Below are 26972 nucleotides of genomic sequence, written 5' to 3'. Positions count from 1 at the left end.
GAACGTCGCTAAATAAAAAACTGCTCTGCGAAAGACACATTAAAGAAAAATGAAAAGAACAAGCTACAAACTGGGAGTGAATATTTACAACACACCTCCCTAATAAAGGACTGGTATCCAAAACACACAAATAAGTCTTAAAATGCAACAATAGGAAAACCAACAACCCAATTAAAAAGTGGGTAAAAAACCCTTACAGACACCTCACCAAAGATGATATAAAGATGGCATATAGCCCGATGAAAATGTGCGCAACATCATATGTCATTAGGGACATACAAATTAGAATAACAATGATACTGTTATACAACTATTAGAATGGCTAACAACATCCAAAACACTAACACCACCAAATGCTGGTGAGGATGTAGGAAAAGAGAAATTCTTTCGTTGCTGCCAGATTCAAAATACAGGCACTATGGAAGGCAGTGTGGTTGCTTCCTATAAAACAAAACACACTCTACCGATATTATCCAGCCATCATTGTTCCTCTGTATTTATACAAATGAGCTGAAGACTTATGTCCACACAAACACCTGCATATGAATGTTTATAGCAGCTTTCTTCGTAACTGCCCAAACTTGTAAGAAACCAAAATGCGGTTCGGTAGGTGAATAGATGGGGCACATCCATACAACAGAATATTATTCAGCAATAAAAATAAATGAGCTATCAAATCATTATGAAAACACGTGGAGGAAACTTCAATGCACACCGGAAAGTGAAAGAAGCCCATCTAAAAGAGCCACATAATGTAGGATTCCAACTACATAACATCTGGCAAAGGCAAAAAACGACGGAGATAGTAAAAAGGTCAGAGGCTGCCAAGGGGCTTGCAAGGTGCGCAGACACAGCCGCAAAGGGTGGGCAGGGGGGAAGCCACTAGAACACAGAGCATTAACGCCACTTTCCCTTCCATCACACTGCTGGGGAAATATTAACCCATTTAATTAGAACCGCTACAGGCAGCAATCAGGACAAACTGAGAAAAACTGCTGATAAAAGCACCCACTTGTTTCTGGATTAAGTAATTTGGCAGCCACACGTAGGTGCCTTGAAGGGATACACAAGCACCCCCAACAAAGTCAAATAGCAGTAAGAGAACCCTTAGTCGGGTGCAACCACCTACCACTGGGCTGTGAGTTAATAGAAACACTGGGGGTTTTGGTTCTTCTTCTTTCTTAAAAGTTAAAATTCCATTGACTGTGGCCATTTGTTATAAGGAGGCAGTTTACGTAATTTTTAAATTTAAGTTAATAACCCTAGTATTTATGTACTTAGTGACTGCACTTTCCTGGAGTCAGTCAATCTAAAGTACTGGAAGGGAAAGGGAACAAGCTGGTCTTCCAACAGCCACCACACATTTGGTGGCGCAGGTCACTGGGGCAGAAGACCCTAGGAGACCATCAATTCCTCCCACACAAGCTTTCCCCTATCCGGGACAAGTCAGAGGCTGCGGCTCTGCGATGCAAGCCTCCGCCCTACACCTCGGGGTCCTTAAGGCACCGCCCCAGTTCTCCTAACAGCTTTTTTTTTTTTTTAAAAAAAAAGAGGGGACGGGGACTACAGGAAGAAGGGTAATGACCTTCAAGATCAGAAGCTAGCAAACCTTGCTCTCAACCCTCAGCTGGAAACTGCCCTGCTGTCGCTAGCGCCTTACAAATATGTTTTCTCCTCGACCCGACCAATCCTTTCCGCTTGGGCTTTCATCAAAACCCCTTGCGACCGATGAGACCCCAGCGGCGCTCACCTCGGAGCAAGGCCATGGCGGCGAGCGAGTTCCGGCGCAGAGCTCCCGCTCCAGCGACGCAGAGGGGCGCCCGCTCACATCCCTGCCTTAAGAGTCCGGGGGCGGGGTCCGGCGAAGCCACGCCCCTGCCCTTTCACCCACATCCCGTGCCTGGCCGCGGGTCTGCGGCTTCCCAGGGCGGGCCGGAGCTTATCTCCCTTTGGGCAACATGCCACTCTCTTGGCGCCTTCGTGTGGGAACCATGACTCTGCCAGCAGCCGCGCCTTGCAGAAGAGAGCGTTCCGTGCCCGCGCATCTTTCTCTCACATTCTCGCTTTTTACCTCTAAAGCGAGAGAATGATGCCATCCTACCCATGACCTCTCTACTCGTCCCTGTAATTAATGTCCCCCTTCAGCCCCCAGCACGTCTCCAGTCTCCATCATCACCGAACCAGGTACCCCAACGCCGAGACAGCCACAGTGTGGAAGGCGCCAGAGGAAGGCGGGGCGTTGGCTGGAAATTGGGTGGGCGGGGCGCAGAGGACGGCGCGAGCGGATTGGCTGAGCCTCTGTGGGCTGCGGCTGCGCGGACTGATGGAGCCCTAGGCCTCCGGGCCTAAGAGGCGCCCGGGACCGGGAGGCTGGGTGTGGCCGGGTGGCCGGGTGGCCGGGTGGCCGGGTGGCCGGGTGGGGGGAGGTGGGCGTCCGAGGGAGTGTAGTGAGTGTCTTAGGGCAGGGGCGCCCCCGAGTTCCCCGTATAGCCCCCGATGAGCTCGCGGTATTTTCCTTATATGATCAGGTCCCATTGCTGGCGACGCCGCCAGCTCGGAGCCTGAGAAGATTATCAAAATATGTGTGGCGAAGTGGGGCTGGGGACCGGCGCCGGGAGATTAGGGGCAGCGGGGAGGCTGGAAATGAGGGAGCTTTAGGGAGGCCTCTGCCGCTGTAACTGTGAGCCCTGGTCGATGATGACGTGACCACTGCGCAATCTGAGTTCTAGGAACCAGGTGATGGAGTGTGTGCTGAGAGCGGACTGAGACCGGGCGAGCAGGGCACCCGGGCCGAGCGCAGCGCCAGGGCTCTGGGGTGGGCCAGGTTCCTGCGCCTGGGAAGCTCAGGTGGGCTGCCTTGAGGCTTTCTGTGAACCCTCGGGGATTACTGCTTTCAGACTCCTGGGTTGCCTTCTAGCAAGTTGTTTATTAAGTCTATACTTTTGATTATGAAAACCTTTGAACATACAGAAAAGTGGAAACATTTCTACAGTGAACACAGTTGTTACCATTTTGCCATAGTTGCTATATCACATCTGTCCATCTGTTCTAATATCAAACCGTGTTCTTTTTCTAGTGCAAACCTCAATACAGTAGTCCCCTCCCCCCATGGTCCAAGATCCCTAGGGGATGCCTGAGACTAAGTAGTACCAGGTCCTATATATATACTATGTTTTTTTCCCCTTATGTACATACCTAGGATAAAGTTTAGTTTATAATTTAGACACAGTAAGAGATTAACAACAATAGCACACCTAACATACTGTAATAAAAGTTATCTGATTGTGGTCTTTATCTCTCAAAATATCTTGGGATGATGTGAGGTGATAAAATGTCTGCCTGATGTGGTGAAATGAGCTAAAGGACTAGGTATTGTGACATAGCCTTGTCAACTAGACTGTTGACCTTCTGACACCTTAGAAGGAGAATCACCTCCTTTGAGGACTCTTGTGGACCACAAGTGACTTTGCTTATTTGCTTTTTTCTGCAGAGGAGGAAGTGTGTGTGAGATAAAGTGGGTTCAGGTCGGTGGAGAGGTGAGGTAATGTGCTAGTACTAGATGTTTACTTTTTCTCAAGCAGGGTTCCAACAGGAAATGATTTGAGTGATTTTTTAAATTTTCTCAAGGATGATACAGAGCTAGTACCATTCTAGATGCATAGAAGTTATTTTATTACATATAACGGAAACCTTGGGGCATTCAAACTTGATTTGGGTGTGACAGCTAGTAACTCAGTTTTAGTATTTTTTTATTTTGGCCATTATAGTTTCTGTGTTCAAGGCTTCTTTTTTCTTTTAGGGCTAATTATTGGTTGGGATGGTTTAGGCTGCAAATAACAGGAGACTTGACTTAAAATGGCTTAAACAATAGGTTTTTATTGTTTCACGTAACCGGAAGCCTCCGAGAATTACCATGTCATCAAGCACCCAGGCTTTTAGTTGTTACAGCTGTAGGCATCATGTCTGCACAAAACCATGTTCAAAAGAAGGTGAGTATTTATCATGTCTTTATCAAGAAGGAACATCTTTCTCTCCTGTTTCATCAGTCAGAATTGAGTCATATGCCCATGATGTAACTGCAAAAGTGGCTGGAAAAACATATCTGTCTGTCTTTTTTGATTTCTATCTTGGAAATTTGGGCTCTGCCCGTAAGGATGAAAGCTGGAAAAGGCTGTTAGGGAGGTGACCATCAGTGTCAGGCACAAAGGCCTTTATTAGTACTTACACAGACTTTCATGCAACCCATACCCCCTCATATTGCATACTGACATTTCTAAATTGCTATGATGAATTTGGATTTGTATGGCCTTGCTCAAGACTGAGAGATTGGAGCGCTGGCATTTTGTACCACCTGGCAATCACGAGTTCTGCTTTAGCAATGTCCTCTCGTTGGACAAAAGGTACTGTGCTGTTGCTCAGATTTATTACTGAATTCAGTGTTAACATTTATTTAAAACGAGTAACAGGGCACCTGGGTGGCTCAGTCGGTTGAGTGTCCGACTTCGGCTCAGGTCATGATCTCACGGTTTGCAGGTTCAAGCCCGTGTTGGGCTCTGTGCTGACAGCCCAGAGACTGGAGCCTGCTTCAGGTTCTGTGTCTCCCTATCTCTCTGCTCCTCCCTGCTCACATCTGTCTGTCTGTCTCTCTCTCAAAAAATAAACATTAAAAAAAATTAAAACGAATAGCAAATAGATAAATTAAAATACCGCTCTGCGGGTATAGTGCCTGGCACACAGGAGGTACTTAATAATTATTTGTGGCATTAAGCAATACTATGGTAAGGCAAGATAGGACTCAGGCAGGAAGAGAATGGCTAGGATTTAAAGGTCCCTGGGTGGGGAAAAATACAAGTTTTAAAACATTTCTTCTGGGAACTTCTAACCTCTGAGCAAACTCCCTCAGGTGTAAAGTTCCTCTTAAGTATGTGACAGCCATTACCTACTTCCCCTCAGGTTTCCCTCAGGAATTTGACAAACAAAAAACATGACTAAAAATAAGTAGTCCATAAAATATGGGACCCACAAGGAACAGTATGGCCATAGACGGCCCCTCATAACAAGGAAACGAGCCAAACAAAAAGGAATGACCAGACATTTAGAGTCACCTAGTCAATAAGGGTAGAGCCTGAGAAGGAGCAAGGGGAAAGAAAAGGGGTCGACCAAAATCCTATAAAACAGACTTCCTTGCCTATAGTTTCAGGCATTCACTTTCCAATGCACCCTCTCTGTAAAGAGAGCTTTCATACCATTCTTCCTTTCTGATCTTATACTTTAAGAAACTTCTGCCTGCTGCTCATTATTCTGTGTCCACCTCTTCATTGTTTGAAGTGGGGAGACAACAGATCCTGGGTATTGAAGTAGAATCCTGCAACAATACTACGGATGATAAAATTGAATTTTGCCAAAATGGAATTGTTTAGGGGAGTCAAAATCAACATATTTTATCTCAAGTTGATGCTCAATGAGCTTAAGTTCAGCCAGTCAACTGTGCATTTTGTAATGAAGAAAATAAAAACTAGAGAACAGAATGTAAAGTGAATTATGCCTAAATGTGAGATACAGGGCTAGAGGCAAGAAACAGATCTTTGAAAGTAGTGGGGTTTTTCATTAAAACTTTCTAATAGTTCAAATGCAGAGAAAATTCTTGGCCTGTGGAACTATTGATTAGGGATATGGTGTCCTTCAATAAGAGAAGGAAAGTTCTGTTCAATTCACCTTCCATGTATTTATTAAGAAAAGTTTAGATACTATTACTAAGTATCACAATTTTCCACTCGATACCATTCAAGTCACCAGCAGCCAGTCCCTCCAAATTTACTTAAGTTTTTGCTAATTAGAGATGTCACTAAAATGGATGAATCCTAAAACCCTTGGTTAAACAGTTTACATATATAAGAACCTGTAAATATATGTAAGGACATTTACATAGTCTCAGAGTATCATGAAGAGGAAAACATACCCATACAAAAGAGAAATCTTGGGAATATTACCACCTTAACCAAATGACTAAGCTTAACATCACCAATAATGGGACAAGCTGACACCGTGCACCCCCTTGAAGCATTGGGGACACAACTTCATCTATGTGGGATCTTTCCAAAAAGTATCTGACTAGAGTCTAATCCTAAGGAAACAATCAGATAAATCCAAATGAAGGGATGTTCTGCAAAACAACTGACCTAAAGTCTTCAAAAATGTCCATGTGAAAACCAAAAAAAAGGTGGTATTAAAGGAACTAGAGATTAACAATCCCATGTTACATTGGATCTTTAATTGGAAATTGAATTAAAAGCAACTACTCTAAAACAAAACAAAACAATACAAACCCAAAACAAAAAACAACCAAAAAACAGCAACTCAAATGAACAGAATTGGGACATTTTGGGGGAACTTTAAAATAATTTATATGAGACAGTTATAGTGATGTTACTTTTCCTTATTATGTTAATTTTATTGTAGAAATGTGGGAGATTGTCCTTTTTTCTTAGGAGCAACTGTGGTGAAGAATCAGGACGTCTGCAATTCATTTTCCAATGACTCAGAAAAAAATGCATACAAATATACTGGTAGAGAAAGAGAGAAAGCAAATAGGCAAAATATTACCAATTAGGGAATCTAAATCAAGAGTGTATGGCTGTTCATTATTCTATTTTTATAACATTATTATAGGTTTTTAACTTTCTCACTATAAGAATGCAAAAGGATCTTTCAAATATGTCTCATATTTATCTGAAACAAATTATTTTCTAAAATATGTGGTCCTTTTCATGTTTAGCCATATAACCAATATATGTTACACTAAGTATATCAAAGTTAGTTATTTTATAATTTTCTTGTCCTAGACATGAAACCTCTCATGAGATGTAAAGTCATTGGTTCTACTCTTAGACATTTAGCTTTCAGTATTTTTTAAAAAATGTATTATTTCTGTACTTATTTTTTGGGAAAAAGAAATAGCTTAGTATAAAACTGGAAATCAGCTGCTCTATTGTAAACCTGTAAATTCTAATATTAAGATTTCATTAGGATTTCATAAATATTAAGATTCAGCCTTATCTCCCACATTTTCTGGATAATTTTCCTATGCTTAAACATCCTATAATACTCAAAATTAATGGTAGCTTAAGCAGCAATGGCTTTAGGAGTTTCAGTAATAGAAAACTAGGGAAAGCTGGTGAAGTCAGTAGGAGCTAGAAAAAACTTTTAAAATGAGCATATGAGTTTGAATGAATGATACAAGAGAGTTTGCTAATCTTCAGTAGTTTGGAAAATTACATATGTGCTCACTGTTAATCTGCTTTGGCGATAACTTCACTTTTTGATAATTAAAAAGGCAATTATTACCTCTGGTGTGGTTTTACCTTTACAACAAATACCTACACTTCAGAAAGTTCAAGTTATTAAACAAACACATCAGAAATGAAATGTAGGGGCACCTGGGTGGCTCAGTTGGTTAAGTGTCAGACTTTGGCTCAGGTCATGATCTCGTGGTTCATGGGTTTGAGCCCCAAGTTGGGTTCTGTGCTAACAGCTTGGAGCCTGGAGCCTGCTTCTCTCCCCCGCCCTCTCATGAACATTTAAAAAAAAAAAAAAATGAAGAAAGAAACAGACACCGATTTGCTGAACTTTCTCATTTTACGTTTACTGTAAATCTTGGTGTATTGTAATAGCCCAAGACATTGTCACAGACGTAGATGAAGGATATGTATTTGTTTTTCTCCTCCACATGTTGAAAGTTATTGCAGTGTCTATATCCTTACCAAAGCTTAGAAATACACTTAGTAATATAACCATAGGCAAATATCTATACTTCCTTGGTTCTAAGTTTACTCTGCAAATTGCTCATGTTGGTGGATGAGGAGAAACACCATGTTGATGCTCTTCAGCCAGACGACTCCTGGAACACACCTGTGTTTGAGCAGTTCTGTGGGAGCTTTAAGACAGGCTGCAACAAGGGGAATGCTCGACAGGAGCAGAGCTTACGGGATGTAGAAGCATTTCAGTAAGAGGGTGTTAGGAGTTGGTTAGGTGATTTGGGGAGGGTCTGGAGAAGCAGGGCTTCACTCTGAGTTGGGTGCTGTCTAGAAGTAGGAACAAGTCTTTGGGTAATATTACCCTACCCAGGAGAAGGTAGGTCTGAGGTGGACTAATGACAGCTGGTGACGTTGCATTCACTCCTGTTGGCTGGGAGAGGACAGGGTTAGCATCGCATGATTTGCCGGTGGTCTTGTCTTTGTGCTTAGACCAAACTATGAAGTGGTCTCACGTGGTCTCACTTATTCAGTTAGAGAGTGCCCTTATCTGTTGGTGGTGTTTTATGAGATTGTGTGTGAGGGAAGAAAGCCACTGTAGGGCCAGGGCCAGTCCCACTTCTCACACCACCCAGGCCTCGCTCTAAGTGCCAGACCAGGTCCCAGATGTCGGGCTGCTTTTCTTTCTCAACACTAAGTAGTTAAGAGTGTCTCTGGTTTCTGAATAAGGGCAAGATGGCAGAGAAGGAGGGAGCTCCGTACATTTCACTTGCCCCCATCTCTCAAACGGAGAAGGCCTGAAGCCATAGGAACCCTTACAGAATTGCAGGAGTTTGGGAGGAGAAGGAGACAGTCTGCTGAGAAAACAACCTTCTAGGGCTACCTCAAGAAATAAGCCAAAGTACACATGGTGGAGAGTCCCAAATACCACTACGAGTAGGGAAATAAAATAACCAAAGCCTCAATAAGAGTGACCAAGAGACACCATTCAAAGAACACTTCCTGAATGGACAGGCCCTGGATAGTCAAAGAGCCTTCTTTAATACAGCAGTACTTACAGGTACAGAGTGCATGACAAGCTTTTAAAACTAACAAGAGACAGAAAGCTAGCCAAAATGATGAAATGGAAGAACTCTCCTCTAATGAAATTCCAGGAAGAAATGACAGCTAAACAACAGCTCAAAACAGATATAAGCAACATAACTGAACAAGAATTTAGAACAATAGTCATAAAATTAATCGCTGGGCTTGAAAAATGCATGGAAGACATCAGAGAAACTATTGCTACAAAGACTATGGAACTTAAAAATAGTTGTGATGAATTAAAAAATGCTATAAATGAGGTGCATAATACAATGCAGGCATCCAATGCACGGACTGGAGAGGCAGAGAGGAGAATAGGTGAATTAGAAGACAGAATTATAGAAAAAGAGGAAGACAAGAAAAAGATAAACTGGTCCAGGAAAATGAGAGTTCGAGAGCTGAGTAATACAATCAAACAGAACAATAACCATATCATAGGAATTCTGGAAGAGGAAGAAAGAGGGAAAGGCACTGAAGGAGTCCTTGAACAAATTATAGCTGAGAACTTCCCCAATCTGGGGAAGGAAACAGACATTGAAATCCAAGAGGCACAGAGAACTCCCCTCAGACATAACTTGATCTTCTGCAGGACATATCATAGTGAAACTGGCAAATATAAGGGCATAGAGAGAATTCTGAAAGCAGCTAGGGATAAAAGGGCCCTGACATACAAAGGGAAACCTATAAGAGTGGTGACAGACCTATCTACTGAAACTTGGCAGGCCAGAAAGGAATGGCAGGAAATCTTCAATGTGATGAGCAGAAAAAATATGCAGCCAAGAATCCTCTATCCAGCAAGCCTGTCATTCAGAATAGAAGGAGAGATCAAAGTCTTCCCAAATAAACAAAAATTGAACGAATTCATCACCTCTAAACCAGCTCTACAAGAAATCCTGAGGGGGACTCTATGAGGGAAATGTTGCAAGGAACACAAGGTAGCAGAGACACCACTACAAGCATGAATCAACCCTAAACCTATGTTTTTCAATAATGACACTGAATGTAAATGGACTAAATGCTCCAATCAAAAGACATAGGGTAGCAGAATGGATAAAAAAACAAAATCTATCTATTTGCTGTCTACAAGAAACTCATTTTAGACCTGAGGACACCTTCAGATTGAAAATAAGGGGATGGAGAAATATATATCATGCTACTAGAAGTCAAAAGAAAGCTGGAGTAGCTATACTTCTATCAGACAAGCTGGACTTTAAAGCAAAGGCAGTAACAAGGGATGAAGAAGGGCATTATATAATAATTACAGGGTCTATCCATCTGGAAGAGCTAACAATTACAAATGTCCATGCACCGAATATGGGAGCACCCAAATACATGAAACAATCACAAAGAGAAACAATCTTATGGATAAGAATGTGCTAATAGCAGGGGACTTTAATACTCCACTTACAGCAATGGATAGATCAACTAGACAGAAAATCAGTAAAGAAACAATGGGCTTGAATGACACATTGTACCAGATGGATTTGACAGATATATTTAGAATTCTACATTCTGAGGCCATGGAATTCACTTTCTTCTCAAGTGGCATGGCACTTCGCATGGCACCTTCTCCAAGACAGATCACATACTGGGACATAAAGCAGCCCTCAATAAATATAAAAGAATTAAGATCATACCATGCACACTTTCAGATCACAATGGTATGAAACTTGAAATCAACCACAGGAAAAGTCTGAAAAACCTCTAAAAACATGGAGGTTAAAGAACACCCTACTAAAGAATGAATGGGCCAATCAGGCAATTAGAGAAGAAATTAAAAAAATATGGAAACAAATGAAAATGAAAACACAAAAATCCAAACTCTATGGGATGCGGCAAAGGCAGTCCTAGTAGGAAAGTACATTGCACTCCAGGCCTATTTCAAGAAATTAGAAAAAGTGCAAGTACAAACTTTAACAGCGCACCTAAAGGAACTAGAAAGAGCAACAAACGCACCCAGAAGAAGAGAAATAATAAAAAGCAGGGCAGAAATAAATGATATAGAATCCAAAAAAACAGTTGAACAGATCAATGAAACCAAGAGCTGGTTTTTTTGAAAAAATAAACAAAATTGACAAACCTCTAGCCAGGCTTCTCAAAAAGAAAAGAGAGAGCATCCAAGTAGACAAAATCATGAATGAAAATGGACTTATTACAACCAACCCCTCAGAAATACAAGCAATTATGAGGGAATACTATGAAAAATTATATGCCAACAAATTGGACAACTTAGAAGAAATGGACAAATTCCTAAACACACACTCACTACCAAGATTCACACGGGAAGAGATAGAAAATCTGAACATACCCATAACTAGTGAAGAAATTGAATCAGTTATCAAAAATCTCCCAACAGGGGCTCCTGGGTGGCTCAGTCAGTTGAGCACCAGACTTCGGCTCGGGTCATGATCTCGCCATTTGCGGGTTCGAGCCCCGCGTCGGGTTCTGTGCTGTCAGCACGGAGCCTGCTCTGGATCCTTACACCCTTCTCTCTCTGGGACCCTCCCCTGCTTGTGCTCTTTCTCTCTCTCAAAAATAAACATTAAAAAATGAAAAAAAAAAATCTCCCAACAAAGAAGAGCCCTGGACCAGATGGCTTCCCTGGGGAATTCTACCAGACATTTAAATCAGAGTTAATACCCATTCTTCTCAAGCTATTCCAAAAATAGAAATCAAAGGAAAACTTCCAGACTCATTCTACAAAGCCAGCATCACTTTGATTCCCAAGCCAGACAGAGACCCAGCAAAAAAGGAGAACTACAGGCCTATATCCTTGATGAATACAGATGCAAAAATACTCAACAAGATACTTGCAAATCGAATGCAACAGCACATAAAAAGAATTATTCACCATAATCAAGTGGGATTCATTCCTGGGTTCAATATTTGCAAATCAATCAATGTGATACATCACATTCACAAAAGAAAAGATAAAAACCATATGATCCTGTCAATAGATGCAGAAAAAGCATTTGACAAGATACAGCATCCCTTCTTAATTATTTCCTTTTTGTATTTTGGTTTTTATGTATTTATTTAATTTTTTTAAATCCTTTTATGAGAAGTCCTCAGCTAACATCATCTTCAACGGGGAAAAACTGAGAGCTTTCCTCCTGAGATGAGGAACATGACAGGGATGTCCACTCTCACCACTGTTGTTTAACATAGTGCTGGAAGTCCTAGCATCAGCCATAAGACAACAAAAGGAAATAAAAGGCATCAGAATTGGCAAAGAAGAAGTCAAACTTTCTCACTCTTTGCAGACGACATGATACTCTACATAGAAAACCCGACAGACTCCACCAGAAACCTACTAGAACTGATCCATGAATTCAGCAAAGTTGCAGGGTACAAAATCAACGTACAGAAATCGGTTGCATATTTATACACCAACAATGAAGCAACAGAAAGAGAAATCAAGAAACTGATCCCATTCACAATTGCACAAAAAAACCATAAAATACCTAGGAATAAACCTAACCAAGGATATAAGAGATCTCTATGATGAAAACTATAGAAAACTTATGAAGAAAATTGAAGAAGACATAAAGAAATGGAAAAACATTCCATGCTCATGGATTGAAAAAATAAATAAAATGTCATTACTACCCAAAGCAATCTATACATTCAATGCAATCCCAATCAAAATTGCACCAGGATTCTTCTCAAAACTAGAACCATCCTAAAATTTGTATGGAACCACAAAAGACCCCGAATAGTCAAAGTAATATTGAAGAAGAAAACCAAAACAGGGGAGGCATCACCATCCCAGACTTTAGCCTCTACTACAAAGCTCTAATCATCAAGACATTATGGTATTGGCACAAAAACAGACACACAGACCAATGGAATAGAATAGAGAACTCAGAATTGGACCCACAAATGTATGGCTTACTAATCTTTTTTACTTAATGTAAAGCGGGAACAAGTATCCAATGGAAAAACGATAGCCTTTTAACAGATGGTGCTGGGAGAACTGGACAGCAACATGCAGAAGAATGAAACTAGATCACTTTCTCACACCATACACAAATAAGCTCAAAATGGATAAAGGACCTGAACGTGAGACAGGAAACTATCAAAACCCTAGAGGAGAAAGCAGGAAACAACCTCCTTGACCTCAACTGCAGCAATTTCTTACTTGACACATCCCCAAAGGCAAGGGAATCAAGAGCAAAAATGAACTATTGGAACCTCATCAAGATAAAATCTTCTGCACAGCAAAGGAAACAATCCATAAAACTAATAGGCAACCAACGGAATGGAAAAAGATAGTTGCAAATGACATATCAGATCAAGGGCTAGTATCCAAAATCTATAAGGAACTCACCAAACTCCACACCCAAAAAACAAACAATCCAGTGAAGAAATGGGTAGAAGACATGAACAGACATTTCTCCAAAGAGAACATCCAGATGGCCAACAGACACATGAAACGATGCTCAGAGTCGCTCATCATCAGGGAAATACAAATCAAAACCACACTGAGATACCACCTCATGCTGCTCAGAGTGGCTAAAATGAGCAAATCAGGAGACTCTAGATGCTGGCGAGGATGTGGAGAAACGGGCACCCTCCTACACTGTTGGTGGGAATGTGAACTGATGCAGCCCCTCTGGAAAACAGTGTGGAGGTTCCTCAAAAAATTAACAATAGAACTCTCTTTTGACACAGCAATATCACTGCTGGGAATTTACCCAAGGGATACAGGAGTGCTGATGCATAGGAGCACGTGTACCCCCATGTTCATACACAGCACTCTCAACAATAGGCCAAAACATGGAAAGAGCCTAATTGTCCATCAACGGACGAATGGATCAAGATGTGGTTTATCTATACAATGGAATACTACATGGCAATGAGAAAGAATGAAATCTGGCCATGTGTAGCAACATGGATGGAACTTGAGGGTGTTATGCTGAGTGAAATAAGTCAGGCAGAGAAGACAAATATGATATGTTTGCACGTATAGGAGGAGTAGGAGGAACTTAACGGAGGACCATGGGGGAGAAGAAGGGGAAAAATAGTTGGGGAGAGGGAGGGAGGCAAACCATGAGAGACTCTTGAATGCTGAGAACAAACTGAGGTTGATGGGGGTGGGCGGAGGGGAAGGGGGATGATGGGCATGGAGGAGGGCACCTGTGGGGATGAGCACTGAGTGTTATATGGAAACCAACTTGACAATGCACTATTTAAGAAAAAAAAGAGTGTGAAATTTGGCTCTTTGCAGTTTATGTGTTGAGGTCTTGACAGTAAGCCTAGGCTTCTCTGGGTAGGAGGTGAAGGCTGTTCTGAAGAGTTTATTCTCCTATCAACCACTTAGAAAAGAGAGGAGTCCATCTTCAGGTTGAAAGTTGGGTTTCAGAGGTAACTTTTCACTGATCAATATTTGTGTATCATGAAATATTTCATAGTGGTTCCTACTGACGAGTCTTTAAGGGTACCACCCCCAGAGAAGCCCTACACTATACCTATGGGTAGGGTTGGTGATGTAGCTTTTAAAGATTTCCAGGGGGGGGTTGGTGTGTGTTTCTGTAGGTAAGAAACAACATATCCATGTTTCTGTATAGGTGGGAACACCTATATCTGGGCTGTTCTGCTCCATTGGCCATTTTGTCTATCTGTGCCATTTCCACACATGTTAATTACTGAAGTTTTATATTAAGTCTTGACATTTGTTAGGGAAATTTTCCCTTTCTCTGAAGGAAGGTTTTCCTTAATCCTTGGGTCTGTGCATTTCCATGTCAATTTTAGAATTAGCTGGTCAACTTTTACAAAAAAAAAAAAAAAAACCAGTGGAGACTTTGATTCTGTATGTAGATCAACTTGGAGACAATGATAACGGTTTTGTGGTATTGAGTCCTCTGATCTGTAAATGCCATATAATTTCTCCCAAGTTGTCATTGTTTCACTTATGTTATAAACTCCTCTGTACAGATCTTGTCAATATTTTCCCACAATTTTTTTAATGCCATGTGCAAAGTTATGCAAAGGATGGAGTCTATCTCTGGGCTCTGTGTCCTGTGCCATGGATTTACCAGTCTTTTCCTACTCTACCTTGTTTGAATTCTGTACCTTTAAATTGCTTGGTAAGTCTTGTTATTTTCCAGGAAAAGTCCGCCCCCCGCCCCCACCTCCACTTATAACATGCCGGCTGAAGCTGGCCAACCCCGTGTTTAAATGATCATGATGCATGTTTGAATGTAGGAGGCTCTAGAATGGAGTTTCTAAAGCAGGCATTAGAAACAAACCTTTCAGGGGCGCCTGGGTGGCTTAGTCAGTTAAGCGTCCGACTTTCGCTTGGGTCATGATCTCGCGGTTCGTGGGTTCGAGCCCCGCGTCGGGCTCTGTGCTGACAGCTCAGAGCCTGGAGCCTGTTTCAGTCTGTGACTCCCTCTCTCTCTGACCCTCCCCTGCTCACGCTGTCTCTCTCTCTCTCTCCTAAAAATAAATAAAACATTAAAAAAACAAACAAACCTTTCAACCAATGTATAGCTGCAGAGTTTTAAAGTTCATTTAGATGTGGCACACCACTTTATTCAAAAGTATTTATTTCCACAAATTTTTATCCACAGCTGAATATTACAGTGACTAATACAAGCATTTCTCTATACACAAAGGTGTAGTTTACAGATTTTTTTTTCAAAATGAAAAAATATTTGTATCAGTAGTATTTCTTCTTACAATGTTAGATTCACCCCAGAATTGGATGTGAACCCTTTTCACGGAAGCAGTCTTTCATCTAAACATTAGTTGCTGGCAAAATGTTATATCCAAATCTGGGTTATTTTGATACAATACCATTTTAGAAAGTAGCTTAATTTCTGATTGCCTTTATTAGAATTAGAAATTTCTTTAAGAAAACCAATCTTTAGTATCTAATGACCCTTATAGTAAGAAAAACCAGTCCTATATTTGTCATTGGCATTAACCTCTAATTTTTCTATATCCTCTAATTCTCTAATTATGGCACCAACATGTACAAAAAATGAATTTTGGCTATTTGACTCATGCAGCAAATGAATTTGAGAAATTGACTGCAGAGAAATATTCTATGAGGAAAAACTATGGGGTCCCGCCCCATGCTGTCACACTGTAGTAACCATTTAGTCCCATAGGCAGAAGTCCTTCAGTTCAGGAAATCCCTTGCTGCCTAGAATTAGGTCAAATGTATGAAAACAATTATATATATGCAAAAGAAAGGGATTCTAATTTATTCACTATAATCTTAATGCATTAACTCTAAGTAAATAGTGGTGTATTGGTGGTAGCAGTGTTAATTTTTTTTCCTAAGTGTTCCGAGTTCCTAGTTTTGGTTTTATAAAAGCCTGAAAATTTCGTGGTATAGGAAAATGAAGGGAAGAAACTCCAATGGACATGCTCCATGGAAAGGGGAAGAACAGTCCATTTTCCTTTGGGTCTACTGTGCTCTCCACGTGCCAGAAACCTAACCACAGCTATGATGATCCAGGGACAGTGCATAGAGGGGATACATGTGTCAGCTATGATCAATATTTACACGACACACATTACTACCGGTAAGCAGAGAGGCTCCCTGTAATGCTTCAAATACAAATTGTCTATAAATATTTGATTAAGTAATCTTTAAAATGCTCCTGTTTCAAGAGACCAGTCAAAACTCCACCATGATGTCGAATGTTAAAATTCCTCCCACGGCAACATGTATTTCAGAGAAATAATTGGCGACTCAGTTATCTTAGTAACAGCCGAAGGCACATGGTGAGAGGAGTGTCAACTAAATTTTAAACAGTAAAAAATAAAGACAGCTATCCAGCGCAGAGTTCAAACCTGGATGTTGAATTAAGTTACATTAAGTCACTGATTTCATGAGGTTTGAAAATGTTTAAAAATGCAAAGGATAAAAATGCTAAATAAGTGATTCAAGTTTCTCTAAAGATGCTTCTTGCAGTTTCCAAGTGTTAAATAGGGCGGATCGAAACATTAGCCAATCACTATTTATTGTTAGTGCTCTATAAAAGACCATTTGTTTTTAAAGCATATATAAATATAGCTCCACTGAAATACCTGTCTTCTGGAAAAGAGCTAAGTCTGCCATTTCTTAGACTAAGTAGCGGACTATTCATAGCCCTCACCCCACCCCACATTTATTCTAATTGCCAAGATTTTATTCAATGAATCTTGGCACCTAGTGATTAACCAGTGACAGCAGAGGTAGTGACCCATAGGGATAGAGAGGGAGGAAGGCAGAAGAACGTAAGAACGGCAAACCGTTGCATTTATGGAATCACTGCCCTTTAAACTCCTTAATGCACTCTAAACAAAGCCATTTGGGGTGATCTTGAAGATAAAGGACAGTCCTTACACAAGAGACTCAGTTTTAAAGTAAAGTGCAGCGACAAGCAAATTAAACAACTTTAAAAAGAGGTATCCAGACCTAGTAGGTTTAGACTGACCTCCCAAAGTCTGTGTGTCATGGGTGTGTCAGATGACAGAATTGTACCGGGCCAAGGAGGGACAGGCACAGCTCTGCAGGCAGCCATGAGCAGCTCATGTTTACTGTGTCATGCTGGAGACAAGGATTTGGACAGGATGGTTGAGTCTTCACCCAGGTGCCGGGCCTCGTCCTACCCCAGCAGCCACAAAAATGGCAGAGAAAGTGGAACCGAAAAGGCGTGGTACACAGGACCATTCAGGGCTTGGGAGTGTGTGGGGTTTCTGGGAGCCTTCCTAGTTGCCTGGCTAAGTAACGGGAGGGGGTGGTGGTGTGTGTGTGTGTAGAAGGATGTTCTACCTGCAGTTCATGGAGAAGTCTTATCTTCTCGATGTGAGAGAGGCTCTCCTTGGTTTTGCAAACACCATTTGTTCTGGTCATGGGAACAGTATACTGTTATCTACTAGAAATATGGAAAAAAAATTTAAAAATGGGTGTGGAGAATATGCAGGGTTTTCTCACTGAATGCCTTCTTTGAAAAGGCAAGGGAAAAACCTAAAAAAGTAACAAACAAAATCTAATATTTCACTGAATATTCTTTAATCCCTTTTTCAGAGAAGAGAGATTTACGACATTGTTTATGTGGTAAACTTAAAAAATATTGAAAATGACCTGAAAAGGCAACATCGACATAAGTTATTCTCACCCTTTAAAAAGAACACACACACAAACCCCAAAAACTTGGGTAATAATCATCCTTGATTTTAAAAAGTTTTTTTAAAAAAGTTTTTTCAAATAATCTGATTTTCAAGATGAAGTTTGTCCTTTACTATTTTGGTCATCTGGAATTACAGTGGTAATTAATGGTGGTCTTATTGGAGTTTTATGGCATTAAGGGGACTGCAGGCTTTCATATGAAGTTGTTTGGTTTTTAACCTGTAAATAAAACTTAGTATTCTTTTCTAGTATTTAGCTTATGTAGATTTTCATGAAATTTTTGTTGACTAATTACAGGGACTAGCATTAGAAACAAAGAATATCTTTCCATCTTGCTCACATTTTAAAGTTTGGGACCACAGCATTAAAAAAAATTTTTTTTAACACTTATTCATTTTTGAGAGACAGAGTGCGAGGTGGGGGTGGGGGGAGACAGAATCTGACGCAGGCTCCAGGCTCAGAGCTGTCAGCACAGAGCCAGATACGGGGCTGGAACTCACGAACCACAAGATCATGACCTGAGCGGAAGTCGGACGCTCAACCAATAAGCCACCCAGGTGCCCCTTGGGACCACAGCATTTTTAGCAGGATTCCTTCATAAACCCAAGACTATGCAAGAAGGGTTTAAGCACATTAGGGACAGAGTCTTATAATTTTGCTTTAGACACCAATACTCGGAATGTTTCATTGGGAGGTCGGTTCCACCACTGTCTCTGCATCACCAGGCATTCAAAATATTTTCGAAAAACTTCTCCCAAGGCCCCTGTAATTTTGTTCTCAGAACATCTCCCCACAAGCTTATATGCATCTGTGGTTTGCTGACCCAGGGAAATGTGTCCCACACTAGGCAACAGCATCGTGGTTGTTAGTACCATTATTTGTTGAAAGCCCTCTGAAGGCAATTTATGTGATTTACATATTTTTAATATTCTCTTACTTTGGGCATTCTCCAGTTCTATGCAAAGATCAAAACTGGGCAGTTTCCATTTTATAGATTGGCACCTTTTATATGGCCATGGGGACTGCTTGGTGGCTGTAAATGATTATAATGTGAATTCATTTAGACTGAAATCATATACTTAAAAAAAACTGTCCAGATTTCAAGTGTTTTATTCTGAGTAGTAGGTACAAAAAATGACGACAGATGTGTCTTATTCCATATAGTTCAGCACTCTGTGCAGGCTCTCAGTCTCCGATTTGATCCCCTTTAAATGGAGCCAGAGGTGGGAAGGTGCCTTGTCAGACCTCATTGAGGAACTCCAGATTGAGATATGCTGGGATGTGGATGGAGTCCATGGTCAGAGAGGATGGATTAAATGGAAACAAGACTGGAAACATGTGCTTGAAGTCTAACAGCAGTTGCTGAGGGTCATTCCGTTCCTGTAGTTGTGCCTGTGGGGAAGAATAAGACCATGTAAAATACTTAAAATACCCAAATATAGCCAGTTTAGGTGAACTCTCAAAAGTGAATTAGCACGTATCATGGAAATATTTGTGAACACAATTAGGTTGGGCTTCAGGAGAACATGACCTCCTGTTTCGGGGGTATTTGTCAGGGAGAGGAGCCCCTTTTGAGGCTTGTTGGAGAACAGATGGCTTTAAGCTCTCCCCTAATCCTAATAAGTCTTTACAAATTTTTTTCATCTCAGGGAGAATAGAAAAGTACATTTCAGGTGCAAAGCACGTAGACGGGCACCAAAGTGAAGTGGTTAAGACGGTGGGCTCTGGAGGCAGACAGCCTGAGCTCTGATCTGGTATGACCCTGGGCAAATCCCTGAACCTACGTATATCTATTCCTTAGCTTTTCTCGTCTGTAAACTGGAATGGGGCTGTGACAGCATATAAAATGGCAGAGTGGGAGGCACTGGGGCTCAGTCCCTCCACTGAAGCAACCACTGAGCTGGAAAAAGCAATGCTATCAACTACTTTGGAACGCTCAAGTCTGACTGGCCACTCACAGCGAGCAGGAGTGTGCCTGATGGATGGGGAGGCCGCTTATCCTGGCTAAGAGAGCAGTATGTGCGAACCAGCCACTGTGCCCAGTCTCCGGCCCTGGAGCAGCTGTAGGGGGAAAGGCCTGCACTCCTGGAGAAGCTGGCTGGTGAGGCAGGGCAGGCAGTGGGACCTTGTCCTCCCAAATCTGGGCTCATGCCCTTGTTGGTCTGGCATTCCCTCATAGGCTGGCACAGATGCCTGCCTTGATTTTGGCTTCTCTTGGGATACAGCAGCTTCCCCCAGTGGTATTGACTAGAAGATTTAAAGGGACACAGACTCTCTCCTTTCCCCCTCTGTTTGGAGCCAGACATTTTAGGAAAAGCAGAATAACTGAAGGGAAACTTTTCAGTTTACTAAAGAGGTTCAACAGAAGCCTTGGGCAGGCAGAAGAAATGATCAGTGAACTTGAAGATAAGGCAACTGAAATTACCCAGTTTGAGGAACACATAGAGAAAAGATGAATAAAGGTGAACAGAACCTGAGGGACCCATGGGATACCATAAAGCATACAACATATACGTCACAGTAGTCCTGGAAGGAGAAGAGAGAAAGGGGCAGAAAATATCTGAAGAAATAACGGCTCCAAATGTCCCCAATCTGATGAAAGACACCCTCCTCCCCCAAGAAACTCAGCAAACTCCAAGCAGGATGAAAAAAGACCCAAGCGGGATCAAAGAGATTCACAGTGAGACACATTCTAGTCACATAATCAAAGCCCAACAACAAGGAGGGAATCTTGAAAGCAGCCAGAGAGAAAGGACTCCTCGCATACAAGGTGTCCTCAAGGAAGACCATGGATGGATTTCTCATCAGAAACCATGGAGGTCAGAAGGCAGCCCTGAAAGAAACTGTTAACCAAAAACTCTACATCCAAAACTATCCCTCAACAAAGGAGGAGAAACGGAGTCATTTCCAGATAAATGAAAGCAGAGGAAACGAAAGTCCTATAGGATGAAATGAAGGGGCCCTGAACAGTAACTCGAAGCCACAGAAGAAATAAAGAACACAGGTAAATGTGAAAGCCAGCACCACACTTTTGGTTTGTAAGTCCTTTTTCCTATACAGAAAACAATTATAAATTTCTGTTAATGGGAACAGATGTGTAACACGGGACCTGTGACACTAACACTAACGGCAGAAGGATGGAGAGGTGGAGCAGCGGAACTTGAAACTGAGTTAGTATTATTTAAATTAGGCTGAGAGATGTTAACTGCAATCAAGGTATACAGAATATATATATAGAGAATGAAAGCAGGGAATCAAAACGGTATACTACACACACACACACACACACACACACGCAGTCATGAGGAACATAAAACATAGGCAGGCATACAGGAAACCAGTAACTGCAGGTCAGATGTGATTACCGGTAAAGAGTTCACATTTTGTAAAGGACACAGAATAGTGTCTGGCACTAGGTGAGTCCTGTCTTTGCTGATCTTTACAACACTTTTCTTTGTAACTTCTGCTCGTGCACATCCCATTACCTCTGAACCGTGAACCCGGGTGCAGCTGTACTTTTATAAATGCCACAGAGACTAGTTAACTGAGTACTTCCAAGAGGAAAATCAACACAGCCTGAATCTGTAAAAACATGGCTCATCTCCTACTAGCTTAAGCTAGGAAAACATTTCCCCTTGTTAGAAAACACGCACCCCTGATGCTTCAGATAGTGACAACATTTTCAGATGTTGTAACTTTCTAGAGGACTCATTATTTCTCCATTTTGGAGAAGACCAACCGATGCTTATTTGTTGAACTCCTCTAGCATTCGCACCTTACAGCTGACTAATGCTCCTAGCACCTCCGGTTTCCTAAAGCCTTCAAGTAGGGCTGAGGTCAGAAAGTAATGCAAAAGCATTTGAAAAGTGCCAAGAGACAGGTTTCTAGAATAAAATCAGTATGGGCGTAGGATTGAGAGGAGTCTACGGTGGCTGTGGAATGCATAAAGGTGTACCTACATGGCTAATGAATGGAAAATGCTTTCAATTTCCAGTTGTCGATTTAAATTTTTAAAAAATGTTTATTCGTTTTTGAGAGAAAGAAACACACAAAAAGTGTGAGCAGGGGAGGGGCAGAGAGAGAGGGAGACACAGAATCTGAAGCAGGCTCCAGGCTCTGAGCTGTTGGCACACAGCCTGACGTGGGGCTTGAACCTATGAACCAGGAGAGCATGATTTGAGCTGATGTTGGATGCTTAACTGACCGAGCCACTTAGACTCCCCCAACACCAAAAATTTTTGATAGCATTTCCAGCTACTGAAATTGGTAGCTGAAGAAGACTCAATATCTGACTTGGACCTTCAGAGGCCTTCTGGTCAACCTCTGCTACATTTTGCCTGTGCCCTCAATTCAAAGCCAAAGTCTGACATGGCAGTATTCTTTGACCTTTGGCCTGACTACTCTTCTTCTAAACAGTGCCATTGTCAACATGTAAGCAGTTCCAGCTCTCCCTCTGATGTGTTTTAGATATTTACAGCCAAATAAGACTTTCTAAACTCATACTTTGATTTGTGTAAATGATCATTGCTCCATAAAAATCAGTGCTGAGTCAGACAGCCCAGTAGCTTCAAATTCTCCAATTTCAGTAGCTGACCATAGCTGTGTCCTAACTGGATCTTTTCACATCAGCATGCCTCTTGAGATAGCCGTGTATTCAAATCTCTGTCTGCTTTTCCCTGTGGTCTGCATGTTACTACATTTTCTCCCCTGCCCTTAGATGAACAACCTTCCATCAGACTTGGACCTCCAGCATCTGTTCTCTACTTACACGCAATGCTGGAGTTTGTTTATTCTTTGCCATAGCCGACTTTCTCCATTCCTTGACCGCTACATCGAAATGCTGTTCGGTGTTATGAATAAAATCCCGAGTATACATCAAAGGGAATAGCTTCTTTTACCCCATGTTTTCTCAAGGTTCTTCAGGGTCTTTGATAAACCCTCATTTTAATTCCCCCTTTCCTGACTCCTCTGATCATTTTCCTCCTTTTTATCTGTGTTTCACATATTGGTGTCACTTCACTGGCTAAAGAGGTTTAGAAGCATGAGAAAGTATTATGTCTCCTCAAGATGTTCTCCATGTAGAACAACAGGAGAAATGGTCGGTCACTGTTTTTCTGAGTCATCTGGATGTGATTCATTATGCAGATGCCATAAGCCACAGTCCTAAGTTAGGCATTCAGCTCAAATTATCTATAACTCAGCTTTAAATTAAGAAAAAAAAAAAGCAAAAACAAAAAAACAACCCATAGTCTCAAGAGGGATTTGAATAATCATTTCCCTGATAAATTTCCTTTTAAGCATATTCCTGAGGGCAAATATTCTAAGTCGTAAAGACAAGATTGAAGAGCTCAAGTTGTTTTATTAAAAAATATTTCTTAGTTTGGTTCATGGGTAGGGGATTGATATTCTGCATACTTTCTTATTCTATTTGGTGCTATAGTTCAGTGAAGTGCTAAGCGGTAAATAATACTTAGTCTAGGTCTAAAATCTGAGCAGAGATTATAAAAGTCATGTGTGTATCATAGACATAAAGTTATTTAGAGGTGATATGGTTAGTGTTTACCTAAAGGGAAAGCCTAAGAATATAAGGTGTTTTGGCATATAAGATAACCAGCAATTTAGTAATAAAGAGAGGTTAAAGGTTAAAATCTAAGGGTAAAATCTAAACTTCGATTTCCTTTCTTACTTTTAGACCAAGATTTTATAAAGTTGATTACAATTTTTAAAACTCACCTGGATTGTTCGTATAAAGCCCACGGTTACCCGTTCTTCAAATTCATTCAGGGGAGTATAAAGGTTTAAAATTTTGACAATCTGTTGGAATGAAAACAAAAGCTTAGCACAGACCTAAAGGAACAGAAGACAACTTTCGAATTTCAGAGAATATAGGACATTGGCACAAGAGTACAATCCTCTTTAGACAGGACCCACAACTCTGAGCTGGAGAGACAGCTGGGAGTCTAATTAATAAACTACAGTCCATAGGCTTTGTTGGGAGATCTGAGCCCTCTTACTGCATTCCCGTCTCCTACATCCACCCACCCCTCCAGCTCCTGGCTTGTAAGATGATAATTCTAGGAAACGGTTGCCTGATATCCTCAGCTTCTTTTTTTTTTTAATCCCCTGAAGCTCACCTTCCAGGTAAACCCTAGATTTTTTTTTTCATGTTCTTATTTATTGTTAAAGACAGAAAGAGTGCACACACATCGGGGAGGGGCAGAGAGAGAGGGAGACAGAGGATCTGAAGCAGGCTCTGCACCAACTGCAGAGTCTTATCCTGGGCTCAAGCTCGTGAACTGTGAGACCATGACCTGAGCCAAAGTCAGATGCTTACCCAACTGCGCCACTCAAGTGCCCCTGAAATCCTCGGCCTCTTCTAGTAGTCACTGAAAGGTTTCTTTTAAAGAACACTGGATATTTTACCTTATATAATAAAAGTGTTTAACCATCACTCTCTCCCTCCCACCACCCCCAAAACCACTTATAAAGGAACAGATTTTTTTCCTATTTGAACCTAGGATAATCTCCTGTCTGCCTACCAATGATCTAGTGGAAGTAGCCTGCCTAAATGCAAAGCAATGCCAGTTGAATTCTAGAAGTAAACTTCTGAAAGCAAAATATTTTTTAAAAGGGGGATAAAGTTTGAAAACTTGCAGTACATTTATGCAAGAAGCATTTTCCTTAAGAGTTTGGCATGTCATCTTTTTAGTAGTTAATGGGGGAAGTGAGGAAAGGTGGATTTACTTTACAATACCCAGTTTGGATTTTGCTCTTTAGGTGTTAGATAGGGAGAAGAAGGTGCATGATTTATCTTGGAAAGTCTGATTTCCTTGTGCTGATCTCATTTTGTGAGGCCACCCTGTATGGGCCCATTTCTAAATGGGCACACCCATGATGGAGGGCAAGTCACCCTGTGTGGGGACTGGATTTATCTTTTGATAGACTGGTAATAGCTCTGCAGCAGAGTCCTGATATAAACACTACTTGGCCGGGGTAGGGTTAGGGGAGGTGGGGGAAAGACACATTCAAATGCCTTTAGGTTAAAATCATGCTAATGGATTATAAGTGAAAACATGACCATAATGAAAGTAGAGTTGTAAAGAAAGTGATTTAATGACAAATGCCTGATGCTGCCCATTTCTGAACAAAATTTGAAATTTCTAGTGAGAAATATTCTAGAATTCTGTTTTAAAATGTTTTTACCTTAAAAAAAACGAATGAAAATTAAAAAAAAAATAAGGACTCTTGAGTAGCTTGGTCAACAAGCATCTGACTCTTAATTTTGGCTCATGTCATGATACGGTGGCTGTGAGTGAGATGGACACCCCTGCTGGGCTCCATACAGGTGTGGAGCCTGCTTAGGATTCTTTCTCCCTTCCCCGGCTTGTGTGTTTGGGGGAGCACTTTCACTCTCTCATTCTCAAAAAACAAAAACCACCACCGAAGAACGTTTTCACCTAAGCTTACTATCTTATCTAAGTGAGCAAGAGGGACCAGAAAGTTATTGGGGGAATGGTGGCATCTTGTTTCAAAGGCCAAGGTGGTCTTTACTGCATCAGGAACATCCGGTCTGCTGCACTAACAACCCACCATCCAGAATGGACTCGGAAGGGAAGGCCGGACACCCACACTGGTGGGGCCGCCATGGTCATACCTGCTGGGTGCTGAGGGAGGTGCACAGGGAGCAGATGGCCTCTGCATCCTCGGGGGTTTTCTTCTTTAACTGCAGGAGCTGGGCTGCTTGGATCAGAGGTTCCATGGTCTGGACTGCTCCGCTCTGGTGAAGGTTTCTTCCCCGAAGCCACTCTTCAAGTTGACTTATATTGTACCTTAGATACAAGTCAAAGTGAGCTGTGTTAAGCCAGTCCTCCTAACGCACTGGGCGTGCACACCTGTTGTGTTCATTGTGCGGCCTAGTTGCAAACAGTGTGATCATTCTCTTCACTTCATTAGCTCAAGTGGGCGAAAGCTGGAAAAGCACCCAGCACTGGGCAGCATTTTGCTGAATTAATAAGTGAATGATTAGGTGCTTAAAATCAAGCAAAGATGAGTTCCTGAAAGGTCTGTGTTAAGTTAATGGGAAAATGAAGCATTACATAGATTGAATTAAATTTTTTGAAGGCTTTTAACTAATTTGTTTAACAGGTCACCAACTCCGTGTTGTTGAATTCCACCAACAGATGGTGATGGAATTGAGTCACATACCCACTGTCACAAGGACCACCAGTTAGATGTGGATTCCACTTTCAGAGACAAAGTCCCTGTGCTCAACTCCAGCCCGGGTGTGCGGGCCCCTCCACCGGGGTGGCAGGCGCGAGGCACCCGTCTCCTACCTGAGCTGCATGCCTGTGCTCCAAGAGCAGACGTCCTTCCGCAGAAGCAGGTTGTTGAGGGTCACAGCGTTGATCATGTAGAAAAGCTGCTTGAACACCTGCAGGATGATCTCGGGGTCCAGGCCCTGGTCGCACATGACTGTGTGAAAGGAGTTCATCTGGCGGATGATGGCTTCCAGGCAGCAGGAGTTGTCCCCGTCCACCATGCTGGAGGAACGCTTGCGGTAGCCCGTTGGCTTCACACCAGAGAGACCCTGAATGCTCTCATTTTCTAACATCGCAGAAACTGAAAGAAAGGCAGGATGAGAGAAGCTTGCATGTTCCCTACAGAAGATCTGGTTCTGGACCAATCAGATCAAACCGTACTTGAGACTTTGGCGATGTCACCATCCACCAGTTGATGCGCTTAGAAACTGAAGGCATTTAGCAGCTGAATTTCTAATGTGTTGGTCTCTATGTGGAACAAAATTTCCATACAGAAATCTCGGATCACATCTGTAGACCAAACTTTCGCTTAAATTTATTGGTGATGGGATGACAATAATGGGCATGTACCTACTCAGTTCTGTACTGTGTCCACAGTTTGAGAATTGAGCAACTTGGGTATTGTCCTGGTCTACCCACTGACTTGGCCCTAGACCCTGAGATCATCCCACTGATGTTCAAATAACTCTT

General features: G+C 41.7%; 2 protein-coding genes, 1 long non-coding RNA gene and 2 other non-coding genes across 6 annotated transcripts in view; 3 read left to right on the top strand and 2 right to left on the bottom strand.

The window, feature by feature from the left end:
• The window catches only part of ACAA2 (acetyl-CoA acyltransferase 2), a 40571-nt gene extending 38717 nt beyond the window's left edge, over positions 1-1854 (bottom strand). Inside the window, exon 1 of the mRNA XM_039228823.1 lies at positions 1751-1854. Within this exon, the coding sequence (XP_039084754.1) occupies positions 1751-1766 (16 nt within the window). The 5' untranslated portion in view covers positions 1767-1854. The remainder of the gene's footprint in view (positions 1-1750) is intronic.
• Positions 1855-1892: 38 nt separating this feature from the next.
• LOC120229677 overlaps positions 1893-26972 on the top strand; it is a 38431-nt gene continuing 13351 nt past the window's right edge. The window contains exon 1 of the long non-coding RNA XR_005527808.1: positions 1893-2184. This is a non-coding gene — a long non-coding RNA (uncharacterized LOC120229677). The remainder of the gene's footprint in view (positions 2185-26972) is intronic.
• On the top strand, positions 2471-2611 carry LOC120229729. Its single transcript, XR_005527829.1, has one exon.
• Positions 2689-2771, top strand: LOC120229728. The gene has a single exon (XR_005527828.1).
• MYO5B (myosin VB) overlaps positions 19059-26972 on the bottom strand; it is a 333306-nt gene continuing 325392 nt past the window's right edge. For both annotated transcript variants that reach the window (XM_039228822.1, XM_039228821.1), the window contains 4 exons: positions 26298-26583; positions 25619-25793; positions 23698-23778; positions 19059-19356 (listed from right to left, as the gene is read on the bottom strand). In XM_039228822.1, the coding sequence (XP_039084753.1) occupies positions 19204-19356; positions 23698-23778; positions 25619-25793; positions 26298-26583 (695 nt within the window). In that variant the 3' untranslated portion in view covers positions 19059-19203. The remainder of the gene's footprint in view (positions 19357-23697; positions 23779-25618; positions 25794-26297; positions 26584-26972) is intronic.

This window comes from Hyaena hyaena, unplaced genomic scaffold (genome assembly GCF_003009895.1).
Source record: "Hyaena hyaena isolate Hyena2069 unplaced genomic scaffold, ASM300989v1 scaffold_33, whole genome shotgun sequence".
Classification (NCBI taxonomy): Eukaryota; Metazoa; Chordata; class Mammalia; order Carnivora; family Hyaenidae; genus Hyaena; species Hyaena hyaena.
The sequence above is the reverse complement of the archived record's forward strand: the minus strand, read 5'-3'. Positions and strand labels throughout refer to the sequence as shown.